The 13,066-nt window shown below is 38.5% G+C and overlaps 1 protein-coding gene across 1 annotated transcript; it reads left to right on the forward strand.

The window, feature by feature from the left end:
• The first annotated feature begins 1,138 nt into the window (after positions 1 to 1,138).
• Positions 1,139 to 6,660, forward strand: LOC149118211 (uncharacterized). The gene is made up of 7 exons (XM_089282656.1): positions 1,139 to 2,056; positions 2,565 to 2,659; positions 2,988 to 3,141; positions 4,084 to 4,147; positions 4,345 to 4,622; positions 5,903 to 6,101; positions 6,599 to 6,660. Exons 1-7 carry the CDS (start codon positions 1,139 to 1,141, stop codon positions 6,658 to 6,660), a joined length of 1,770 nt encoding a protein of 589 aa, XP_089138782.1.
• The last annotated feature ends 6,406 nt before the right edge of the window (positions 6,661 to 13,066 follow it).

Raw genomic sequence — 13,066 nt, forward strand, 5'->3', positions numbered from 1 at the left:
ATCATGTCTCAGTCTTCACTGAGTACACGATTTGTTCGTCTTTAACTGATAAACATTCTCAGACAAGTGGGCGTTAATAAGGTTTGTCAAGGAGTCTTTCTTTTAATGCAACGGAAAAGTTAAAATGTTTTACCTAGGTTTGTCAAAGATCCATCGAGGCAGAATTTTTTTATCTTTGAGAATCATTCCTCCTTAAACACCCAGCAAGATGGCGTTTATTCGTCTGACACTGATGTCTTGACATCCAAAACTTTAAAAAGTAATGTAAAAAGTAGGAATTGATCACAAGTATGTAAAACACAGCTTGTGGCTCACCACTTTGATTGAACACAAAATGTATTGAAAGACCGGTGACTGTTCTAGAATTTTTTTACCAGCAGTGTCGAGGTGATATTTCGGCGTAGACAGCTGTTTATGTACAGAGAGAAGATCAAAGAAAGGTTAATCAGAACGCGCCATGAGTGTGAAGGTCTGATGGGTCTTCAATTTATTAGTGTTACTAACAGCGGGTGGATCTAACTAGACACAACATTTTGAAAGTTAAACCGGAACAATGGCTACAAAGCCAGACATGAAATTGGGAAATTCACAGCTTCGTTCCTGATATAGGGTTTGGAACAATTTTGTATCATTGTTTCTCTCAATTACAAATTAGATTCACCATTTGGGAAAAGTTAAGGCAGAACATGTCGGAAATAAAATTACATTCGTTATCAAAGAGAATTAAAGCTAAATCAATCTCTTCACGATCGTTACGTGTACATTAAGACTTAAAAAAAATGGCCCGGAAATTTTGGAAAACTCCAAATAAAGACGTTTAGAAAGTGATATTTGTTAAAAACGCAAAGCGACAGCACACGACAAAGAATGGATGGACGATGAGTTATCCTACTGACCAAACGGAAATAAACTAAAACGTTTCCCCAGCTATGCCAAACAAGAGAGACGTCTAGCCAAGACAATTAGTGGTCGAAATTCAGAATTAGTACAATCACCTGCATTTTAAAAACACATTATATGTGCGAGACTCTAGTTCAACTGATTAATTTCTCGAAATTTCTCTTGGGCTGGTCAGCACTGTGTAAAGTGTGTCCGTCGGACTAAGAGCAGTCAAACAGTAACTACTCGGTACTTTGCCATGCTTTTCCGGAAGATAATTCTAACCATCTATCTTACCATTTTTCTAGTTTGCTTTGGCAACGGGCAAGGGTTGAATTATGTGATGATAAATATTTTAGAATTGAGCCCAGATAATTCGGAAGACAACTGCACTCAGGGTGAACCTGAACTATTCTCATTTGATCATGATTTGCCAACTACGGTGGAAGATGACAGTGAGAGCAGTCCACCAACCGTTCCTTATGACGGAGGAAGCGACGCTAACGTGACAGACCAGCCATCCCTTGATCATGATCGACTGATGACAGGCCCCAATACGGACCAACAGATCGGAGGTCCTCCTACGCTTCAGCCGACAACACCTCAAACCTCCTCTTGGACACACAATAATGAGAGTGCGACGAACGTGTCAACTGAGGCGCAATCTAACACAAATGATTGCAGTTTGGGTCGTTTCTTTGACTTTTGTTCAGGAGTCATTGATTTTACCTGGCTATCGATTCCTCCCTTTATTTTTGACCACCAGAACGCAAACCACCAGCTAAGGAACGAAAATACTGGTTTAAAGGGTGTGTTCTATAATATTATTGGGCGGGCCATCCAGTTTTGCTGCAGATATCATGATAACCGAGGGACACGTTTACAATTCAATCACAAGGCGTGGAACAAAAGTATGTTGCATACAAACATCTTCCGTGGAGATGCTGACATTGGACTACCGGTGTATATTGAAAACGAGTTCTTTGATATCTCCTATGCTGGAAATTTGCGATTCATCAAAGTCATTGAATCGCCCGGATTGGCTCTGATTATGGACAAGAACAACGTAAAAGAAAATAGCAAGCAAGTGGTGTGGAGTGCTATAGCTAACGAATGGCCAATTATGTTGATTTCATTGCTGGTATGCGCAATATCTGGCATTTGTGTCTGGGCACTTGTAAGTCCGGTTTTTTTCTTTCGTTTTCGTTGTTACCTTGTTCTTATCATGAGCTGAGTTGCAAACTTTCATAGTTGCATGCATTATAAGTTCCACATTAGTTTTTACCTAAAGATAGTACTGAAGTACGGTTAAAAGACTTCCTTCCCGCATCTTTATGTTCACAAATTCTCTGATTTCAGAAATTGGAAAAATCCCCTTGTGTTCCACCTCGACACAATACAAGTAATACTGGAATTACAAGTGGAAAGATATTTTTTCTTGAACAAGTTGCTATCGTTTTGGAGGTGAAAATTTAACTCGATTGTCTTATATAAGTAATGGATTGGCATGTGCAGTGAGAATACCTATTAAGGAGAGTTCTGACTTCGTGATTAATACATCAGCAGTGTTTTTTCCGATGTTAGTGATCCCTAAACTCTGCAATCGAATGTACTGCAATTTTTTTCGTTTTATGCATTTAAAATGACCATTGTTTGTTAAAGACAAGTTTCGTATGTTATTATAGGATACAACATGGAATTCAGATGAATTTCCTCGTCCTTTTCATCGGGGAGCATTTGATGGATTTTGGTGGGCGTTTGTTACCATGTCAACGGTTGGGTAAGCGGAATCTTTCTAGGTACATGAGTGTTATGATCTCAAAGAATTTAAAATTGAGAGTGAAAATAGATAGATAATTTTTATTTAGGCACGAAAAGCATGAAAGCTAAACGACGTACGGAAAAGAGTATCTGAAAACAAAGACTAGACCATGTTGAAGACTGAAACTAATTTAGATTTTAATAGTGTCACAAAAGCTCTTATTCGTCATCAAATCTCCTGCGAGATCAAACAATTGCATGTAAAGTATACATAATTACATGTAGCAAAAGACGAATACCTTTTATTTCTTTATCTGATTGATTTTTTATTTATTTTTGTTATCAAGGTACGGTGACAAAGCTCCTAAGTCGATAATTGCTCGGTTATTTTGTATTATGTGGATCATGATTGGTCTCACGGTGTGTTCTGTAATGACGGCTACCCTGACCACAGCTCTGGCCTCCACAGTTGGCCGAGATGTGCAATTGGTGGGGAAAAAGGTAATTTCAAACATGCAAAAACATACTGCTCAATTTTTGTAATTAAGGATGCGCTAGCACCGTGAGAAGTGCTTCATATTAGGTGTCACTGAAAGAAGAAAGAACTCGACAGTTGGTCAGTTGATTAGAAAACATGGCGCTCATTATCAAACCCTGTTACTTCCAGGAACACCCATGTTTAAAATCAAAACAATCAAAAACTGTAGCGCTTGAAACAGGACTCAAAAGCTTCTATTTTAATTGAAATAGACCCAGGAGAAACTACCTACATGGGTGGGGAGGCTTGTCGGAAAATTTGAATTAAACTCCTGAAGAAGACTAATCAGATCTGGGTGTGGCTTGTGGTTATTTATCCCCAAAAAGGTTCCATTCTAAAGCAGAAAGCCAATTCGGAGCGAAAGTGATCTAATTAGCTACCAAAGCTTTTCTGTGAGGGGTGGTGAATAGTAAATGGAAGACTTTGTGAGGAGGCGAGACAAGCGTATTCTTTGCGAGAGAGAAAAATTGAGACTTTTTAAATTGAGGGACTGAGAATTCAAACTGTTCTTAATGCGACTCTTAGACATTCAGACGTCTTTAATAAAAGCAAGTCAACAAATCGCTATTTAGAGACTTTCGTAGCCTTGCAAAAAATCGAGACTGCGAGACGCAAATAACCACTGAAAACGAGACTGCGAGACCCCTGAAATTCGACGAAATGTTTGTGCAACCCATGGTTTTTGAAGGACCATTCGCCACCCCCTCTATGGGGAATTTTCAAGATTCGGGCCTGATCGATTTAAACTGCTAACACAGCGTTACAGCGTTTTGTATATACATTTTAATGTGCCTTAAGACTTTTGCATTCTGTCCCGAGCATCCGAATAATTGACACCAAAAACCACAATTTACACCGCTAGATAAGAAGAAGAGCAAATGAATTATCTCTTCTTTAAAACACAGATAGCTGTATTGAAGGGAGGTCCCGCATTTCAGGAGGTTATCAAACATGGTGGAAATCCAACGGGTACGTTTTAGTTTCAGTAGATAATACCACTAATATTCAAGTAATAAAGTATTTTCATTCTTACTACACTGAAGAGTTAAAGGCTAAAATATATTCACGCTTACCGTACCCCAGAATTAGCTTAATCGTGCTTTGAGTAATCAGGCCCTCCCCCTGGTGTTAAAATGCAAAATTGAAAAAGATGATTATTTTTTCAGCGTTCGACAATTTTGATGATATGCACAAGGCCCTTGTACAGACAAAAACCGTCACAGGTATTCTCGATGAGATGTACAGTGGACTTCATCATCTGGAGCAGATGAGCGATTCTAGATTGTATGTGGCTAAGGTGATTCAAACTGTGCGATCGTATGGTTTCGCGTTTAAAGAGAATGAACCTTTTGCTTGGCCAGTAGAAGAATGTATTCGCAATCTCATCTTGTACCGCAGGGAAGACGTTTATACTCTGATGAAGGAGTATTTGGATGACATTGAGGTACTTTTGATTGTTAAGACGCGAAAAAAACAGATGTTCTTGCAGGCTACACGTTGAGAAATTGAAATTAGAATTTATTAACATCGATACACGATGTTCAGGGCCGTAGCTAGCGCAGGGGCAAGGAAGGCAGTTGCCCCCCTCCAAAAAAAAAATACATATGGGTTTTTTTAACCCGTCAACTTTCTGGAGTGTTAGGTGAGGATGGTTGGAATGTTACTAATGATTAGTTTACCTTTGCAACTAGGTAAGTAAGTACTTTTATTTTTTATTTTGTTCTGAGCAATCTTAACTTAAAAATTGACGATGGACTGATAAAGAATTTTTTGAGCGAAAATCCAATTGAAGAAATCTTTTACACACGAAATAGACTAATCCCGCTAGTTAGCGATACAAGGCCGAGATATGTGCACCCTACAAAACAGAGATTCCCTTCTCCTCTGTCACCGAGCAGAAAGAGAAGGAAATCTCTGTCTCGCAGGGTACGATATGTGTATAGGGTTAACAAAACTTCAGAAATATTGTTGTAAGTTCTAAAAATACCCGTCATTTTACACTTGATCGAGGTTAACTTTTTGCCGAAATATCTCGTGGAGAATTCTTCCGGCGATCGCTTCCTTGCTCCCCTCCCCCGCTCCACCATTACAAAAAACTTAGCTACGACCTTGACGTTGCTGGCCGCGCCACGATATAAAGAACTTCGAGTGCAAATCAGTTTTTATACTTATATGTTCTAATGTGTACTTCATTTGAACTAATTCCGTGTGGATGGGCACAGGGATTGTGCTTCAAGCTTGGTCATTGCACAGCTTTTAAAAATCTTGGCTCACGCACTATTAATGCACATAAAAACGGTGAATTGTTGAGGGGAGAGTAAGTTCGGTAATTGCTTTCTACCGATTTTTCTAAGGCATAGCCAGCAACCACCCAAGGCGTAGCCAGAGACAAACCAACGATTCCGGCAGTCTTTTCCAAATTTTGAAAAAAGACCGCTCAAATTAACGAGGTTTTCCTCTATGAACTCAAAACTTCGTGCATGATAACACCTCTTGTTTTGACATTCTTTACTACATTTTGCTTTTGTAGGCAGCTATTGGGAGACAAACATTAAATTTGTACGCACCAGTTTTTGGCTAAATTTGGAAAACCCTCGAGCTCAACATTAAGACGACACGGAAATGCCAAGACACTGGTTACCAGTCCAGCTGAGAGCGTTCCCATTTCCTGGTCAACCAACGCAATATCCTCATTTCGATATTTTTATCTTTTTCGTTTTCAAGGAAAAATTGTCTGATGCCATGGGCGATGATGATGTCATTGTACTTGGTGGTAATTCTCCAGCATTTCGCTCCATTGTTATTTCCCTGACAATTTTTCTTGGAGCACTTATTGGAGCAGTCATTCTGTATGAAATGGTGGTGTTCTTTTACCAAAGGGTTGTTACAAAAAACAGGATTGAAGACTTAGAAAGCGGAGGAGGTAATTAACAGTCTCTATAACATACTTTTTCACTTGTGCACTTCCTTCACTACCAGTAAACACATTACTGATATATTTAGAAATACAGTGGTTTTCATGGGAAACTGTCGTTAAGTTTTTACAAAAGAAGCACGGCTAATGTGATCAAAATAAAACAAAGAGCTTGGTATTACTTCTGGCTTTTCCTGGAGAACAGTTACTAGTCATCGAAAACTTGGACCCTAATACCTTTCATAGAAAATACATTGTCCTTTACAAAGTTGATGTATGCACACCTGAAGGCATTTCTCTTTCATTGGTAACATGAGTATGAGTAACACAAAAAACGTTTTAAGCTAAGAATTTTTTCCGCGCATTATAAAATCATTACAAGACTTCTACAGGAATCATGTTATTACCCATGCTCGGTTTACAAATTTAAACGTTATCTCAGCTCATGAATAAGGCCCTTTTTTGCTGCTCAATCCTAACTCGATGCTTTCTTCTTTATTTTACAGTCAGTAATGCCAATTATGAAGCCAGCATTCGAAGTGTCAGTGACCAAGAGATGGGGCTGTGAAAGTTTGACTTGTCTCTAGCATTGGTTCGCCTCTTGAACTACTTGAACCTGATACGGACTGACCCTATCATGGTCTTCACTAGTCTTATAGTCAGTTTATCTGCTTCTACTAGCTTTATATCAGTTTCAGAAAGACTACAGAAACATTTTACGCTTTTGTCGATTAAAATGGTTAAGACTCAATAGTGTAACTTGGGAAATTGAAAGATCCACTTATGTACTTCACTTCTTGTATAACTCAATAACTTGTAGGCTGTATTAAAAAGTCTTCGATCAGAAGCTACAGAAAACCAGTGCTCACATTAGTCACTGTTCCTCGAAGGAAGGCACTCGCTGCTACTTACAGGGAACGCGGCAAGGGAGGGGCTGTTCGATCTGGTAAGGCTATAGCCCTACCACTTTTTGCTAGGATTGATTTTTTTAGGGCTCTAGGTGACAAGGATAAGGTATGAATTTTACCATTTAAAAGTAACAAATCGGTGAAACAGTGACCCCCAATGCTTGTTTGTCTTGGCCAGATTTTTTTTTAGACCTACCACTTCCCCCCAGTAAAATGGTCTCCGCGGTCCCTGAATTATGATAGTATACTGTCTCGCCCTCGAATCAGTTTCAGAATTAAGCATTTGACATTGTAGAGTTAAAATTGTTTCATCTCGCATAGCCTGACTAAGAATTACAAGAGTGTCCAAAATCTACATCACGACAGAATTTTTGAGCGATGTGTATAGTAATGAAGCTCGGTTGATCCTATTATATATACTGCATAGCTCGAGCTGTTCGTGTTATTCATGTCAACTATGACAAATACGAATAAAGTAATTAAAGTGATACATAATCATCGGAGGATGTGTGGTGAGGTTCCGTTTTAGCTCTTGCCTGGCTCGCTGTGTTGTTCCACTCTCCAGCCAGAAGTTACTGGCTAATTGGAATAGTAGCTTTTAACATTTCCTGCGTTCAGTTCGTTTCTACTCCATGTAAAAAGAGTGTCACTACTAATGTTTCAGGCTACGACTCCTAAGATTGGACTGGACTCCACCTAACTCTCACCAGACGCTAACTATTCTGAATAAGTATAAATCTACAAGCGTTCTATCACGAATACCGTCCTGTGATTGACTACGCTACTCAGCAGTGTGCGGCTGTTAACAAAATGGCAGCCGCTTCTTTGCGTTTTCCAGGTATCTGTGAAGAGGATTTGGGTAAAGTTTGGACGACTAGTAGATTTATATTGAAACAATTAGATTATTCGCTCCCGATTTCTATGCGTGATTCGGGTTCTGCCGTAGTCAGAAGTCAGTCATTAAAAATTCTCGAGCTCATAATTCAATTCAGCCGGTTAAATAAAAAGCTTGAGCTCATAATCTGTATTAGTGTGCTGAGTCGTAATTTTCAGGACACTTCTTTGTATAACTTTTAAAACCTCGCTGGTTTTGCCATCAACCGGATAGAGTCCTTTTTTGCCCAGGACTTTCCTCTATTTGCGGTGGCCGAAAGACTCTGGGTACGACAGAGATCATGCGCAGAGTGATGTGTTTTGGCGGATGTTTCAATTTGTTGAATTTGTAAAACGTAGCGATATGAACTGCCATCAATTGTTTAAATGCTTGATCTCGCAGTATCTGAGTGGAATCTTGTTACACCGCATCTCGGATCAGTTCGCCTTATCCCCATTGAGTCAAGGTTTCAACAAGGTTTGTACCATGGGCTTGCTTTTGAGAAACATCTCGATTTAATTAACCAAATCATCATTGTACATCAATCCACTGTTTCAACTGAGTATTTGTTATCGACCAGGGTGGCCTAAGATCAAGATCAAATGTTCTTTAGAATCAGTTTGGAACGCCTGACCTGGTCGCAGGGTAGAAGTAAGGTATGTAGTAATTCCATTGTACTGCATTCACTAAACTATAGAATGTCTGTTTTTGTGGTTGATTCACACAATGTAATTCAGAAAGATAATGATACTTTGCCAGTGCCTCACCAGCTTGCCTGCCTCACTGCACCTTTCGAAAACAGGAGCGAGCTGTCAGTCCGTACTGTCAAGACCTCGGGGCAATATTTTTCCAGTACGGCCTGCGTGCTTGGTCAATAAGATATATAAACCGGTTTTCAGGAGTATAAATATTGTTTCATATTTGTACTTGTTTCTCACATAATGTATACTCTCAACAGAAAAATTGAGTAGTAACAATAATAAACATGTAAGTTTATTTTTTGTAATTTAATAGGTACTTATTCTTTGACTTTTCTGGGGGAAGCATATGGTACTCCACATGGAAACCTCAACTTCTATGATCAGCTGTGAGTACTACTAAGCCAGAACTGTCTATAGTTTTTATTAATTATTGAACTGAGTATCAGAAATTATAACACTGCTAAGTGGGATAGAGAGTTATCAATGAACATGTACTTGAAGGGAAACCTCTTTGTTTTTAATTCCTGGATCATCACTAGAACTGGGAAGTTGTGTAAACCTCAGTAGTGACATCATCATAAAATTTATTTACCCTCAAATTTACAGAGTAGCATTACCTCTCATTTCTTCAAGCTACCTAATGTTTTAAATTAAAAATTATGCAAGAAAAATTAGAATGAAGCAGACAAACTAATGATAAAAATATTACAGCACAAAATAAATTTACAAAAGTTGCTGAAGTGTGTTCCAAGAATCAGACCACCTGGTAACTGCAAGAATTTAGACTTTGTAGTGCAGTAGTGAAAGTACTGTATAGGCTTGCATTTAGGCATACATTAAAATGTACACAGTTTGTAATTTTAATCATAAGGAACTGAGGTAATAATTTTACATCAAACACGAAAGACCATGTTTGACCACATTTCCAAACACCGAGAAGAGAGTTGAAAATACAACTCGTAGCGGAGTATTTTTGACGAACTTCGAGGTGTTTGGAAATGTGGTATTTGAAAACACTTTCTTGAGTGTTAAATATATCTTCTCAATCAAAACTAAAACTAAGGAGAAAACGGAGAAAATAAATCGTGAAAATCTATGCCAACTAAGATCAGATATCCAAACATGGTAAGTTTTTGTTACCAGATCAAAGAGGCATAATGCTTAATGAGCGTATATAACATCATAATCCATACAATGCCCATACAACATTGCAGGACATTGTCAAGAACATTTAAAAATTGCCGGAAAGTCAGCAACATTTGACCTTCCCATCCTTAACAAACTGCAATATAATTATTGACCTAGAAAAAAATCAAGATGACCTGAAAGTCTTTATTAAAATATAATTGTAACAAGGAATATTAAGTCAAAGCTCTTAGTGCTTTTTCCATCCAGGAAAGTGGATTTTAAATCTCTACTGGTCCATTAGTTGTATTTATTACTGCCTTGGTGAAAGTTGTTCAGATATCAAACAGCTTGAAGGATTTTTTATGAACGAGCTTTCAAGTTCTTCAAAGACCTTTGAAAGATTTTTAAAGATAACCCCCTTTCAAAGACCCTAAGAGGATTTGTGAAAGATGTCTAAAGGTTTATTAGGAGGATTGTGGAGCTGCACAGAGATTTTCAGAAAGAATCTTTCAAAAACAGAAGAAACTCTAGAAAATCAGTTCAAGATTCTTGCAAGATACCAGTATGAATATCTCTAAGGATAATATTGCAACATCCACAACAGAAAAGAAAATTTATTGTTGAGACAACAGTTCTCAGCAAGATCCTTAAGACACTAAGGGATTGTCAAGATGATCCCATATCATCCATTGAGATCCTTGAGGAACTTTTGAACAAAACTTAATTATGATTTAAATAAGATTATTTTCACCAACATTGCACATCACTTGAAGATTTGTTTTCTTTGTATAAGTTGATGGTAAAGGCCGCAGGTCTGCACTGTTGTCAAAAATACACACATACATTTGAAACCAGTTCCCTCACATGCCATGCAAATGTGTTCCAAATCCAGCCTCACAGGCCCGCAATGCATGCAGAGAAATAGGTAATTAGTTTCAACCAGTGAAACGATGTGAAGCTTATGTATTGAATTTCATGGTCAATTCGTTACATGTTCAGTGATGACTGATTAGAATCAGTTCTCTAATTTATTGTTAGCAATAGTATATAAACTTAATGTATATTAGGAGACAAATGTAATTGGACAAGTACGTATATAGCAAAATGATCAATACACAATGTACATGTAATTGACTTATTACATGTTAATAAAGTAATAAGTCCTGGTCGGTTTGCATGTCTTTCAGTCTTATTCTTTTTATTCATATTATGCTTGTTGTTTTTCCGTATGATTAGCCTTTGAATCCATGTTTTTTTTTCCTGTTATTAACCACAGTAATATCGCTTGGAAACGCGAAAGTAAAGCGACATGCATCCTTGACGTTGTTCCGTTAATTGAGATCACTACTGAGACTTGTAGGCAAATCATACCTTTTTCCCTAGTAAGTTAGTTTAGTAAGACTGCTCCATAAACAATACCCCAGAAAAGACGTGCGGCCGGGAGCGAATTTGGTTTCTCTTACCTGGGGAATAACTGATAAATAAACTATAAAATGGTTTGGTTTAAAGTCATAAAATGAAGTCTTGGGTGTGTTTCAGCTTTGGCCGAAAAGGTTGACTTTTATGCCATTTTAAAGTTGATTAAAAATTGGCTTTTATTCTTATCTTTTATCATGGTAAATTAAGTTATATAAATGATTACACAGGAGAAAACACGCATGAACAAAGGCTGCAAGCGGCAAAAGTAATAACAGTGACCTTAGAAGGGTCGGTGACTGCAGGAATCGTGACTAAGCCAAGCATGCAACTTAATAAATACAATGCAGACTTTTCTGCTTGTTGTTCTACCGACACTGGGATAACTCGGCCCCTGGGGGGAGGGACTCCCATATAAAAGAGACGGGGGTGCTCGTCGGAAATTTTGAAAAGACGCCCTAAGAGGTACCAAAATCCGGTTTTCTAGGGGTGACTTGAATTTTTCTGCTACCCTAAGAGGTACCAGTTCTTACATAACACATTTTCTCTTGTCATATTTTTTCGGCTCAATACCCTAAACGGTACTGCCAAAGCTCCCGCTGAGGACCCTTTGAGGCTACACACCCTAAGAGGTATCAAAATCGCATTTTTAACCCCTTAAAGTTACGACACGCACCCCCGTCATTTGAATATGGGAGTTTCCCCCGCCCCCCCCCCCCTCCCCCCCGCTCGGAACTTGGCCGGTAGAGCTTTCCTCCTTCAGCAACATAAGTATCTGACAGACCAGAGATTATTATCATTACATATTATAACTACGGCGCGTCGAGATTTTTCATCCATCTCAATGTTCCCCAATCTCAACAATGTCATTTTTCAGTTTTCCCATTTTCGTGCAGGGCCTTTCAAAGGGATCGTTTAGTAAACTAACACCGATGCAGAACCATTCAGGATATGACTGGGACGGTTCGACAGTTACGGACATGTATCGAATACTTAAGGTGGTAGAACCCTGCACTAAGAAACGATATTACTTGTTTACTACGTGTGATGGTGCACATCTTGAAAATACAGTATCTGGACTGACATGACAGCGTATAAGATATGGGTAGGGAGCGTATTGCAACAGAAAAGTGTTCAATTGAATGCAAAGGGTCCTTATGTAGAGGTAACCAAGATTACAATTTTGATTTTTGGAAGGACTTATATTATCGGAAGTTTACTATAATAACTGTTCATACAATTTAAGATAAGACGCGCAGCAGTCTATACTGCGACCTGGCAAATTTTTCCGCGTTTTTAAGTGTTTGTTTTACACTCGCATTTAAATAGATAATACCACGGAGGAAAGTTTATGCTAGTCACAACTTTATACCAGTCTGCCTTCGCCGTGAACGTTTGTTAAGTCAAAACAGCTACCCCTGCAAATGGGGGCTTTAGAGTTGATTACGGTATCGTGTGCATGAGTTCGTGGATGGAGCGCTGTCTCATTTTCCCGAACATCGGCCAGTAATCTATAAGCTATTGAAGCGTTTCATAAGCCAATAATGGACCATTTCCGAGTTCGTTTATGCCTCTGTTTCAAAACGAGTCTTCGTGCAAAACTTTTTATATGAAAATTAGTTTGATTTGCATGAAAATCCCGAGAGGGGTGCCACTCCCTTATATGGGCTATATAGGTATGTGCGGACCCAAAGGGTATGGTTTTTCAGCCGTTTTGGTCACAAATAGGGTATAGATTTTAGCTGATTTTGGCCATTTTGGTCATAAATAGGGTATGGTTTTTGCACTCAAGCCTTGATACGGGTATGTTTTTAAGAAGAAGGCACTTTTTCATCATTATCGAAAAGAAAATTAATAAAAGCCCTTCAAAAATTTTGTTTACAGTAATTTAACATTGGTCTGAACTAGGGAACTATTATAAAGCAGGTCTAAAACTTAAGGGTCAGG

Source organism: Orbicella faveolata, unplaced genomic scaffold (genome assembly GCF_042242905.1).
Source record: "Orbicella faveolata isolate gen_17 unplaced genomic scaffold, um_ofav_v1 contig_1, whole genome shotgun sequence".
NCBI classification, from domain to species: Eukaryota; Metazoa; Cnidaria; class Anthozoa; order Scleractinia; family Merulinidae; genus Orbicella; species Orbicella faveolata.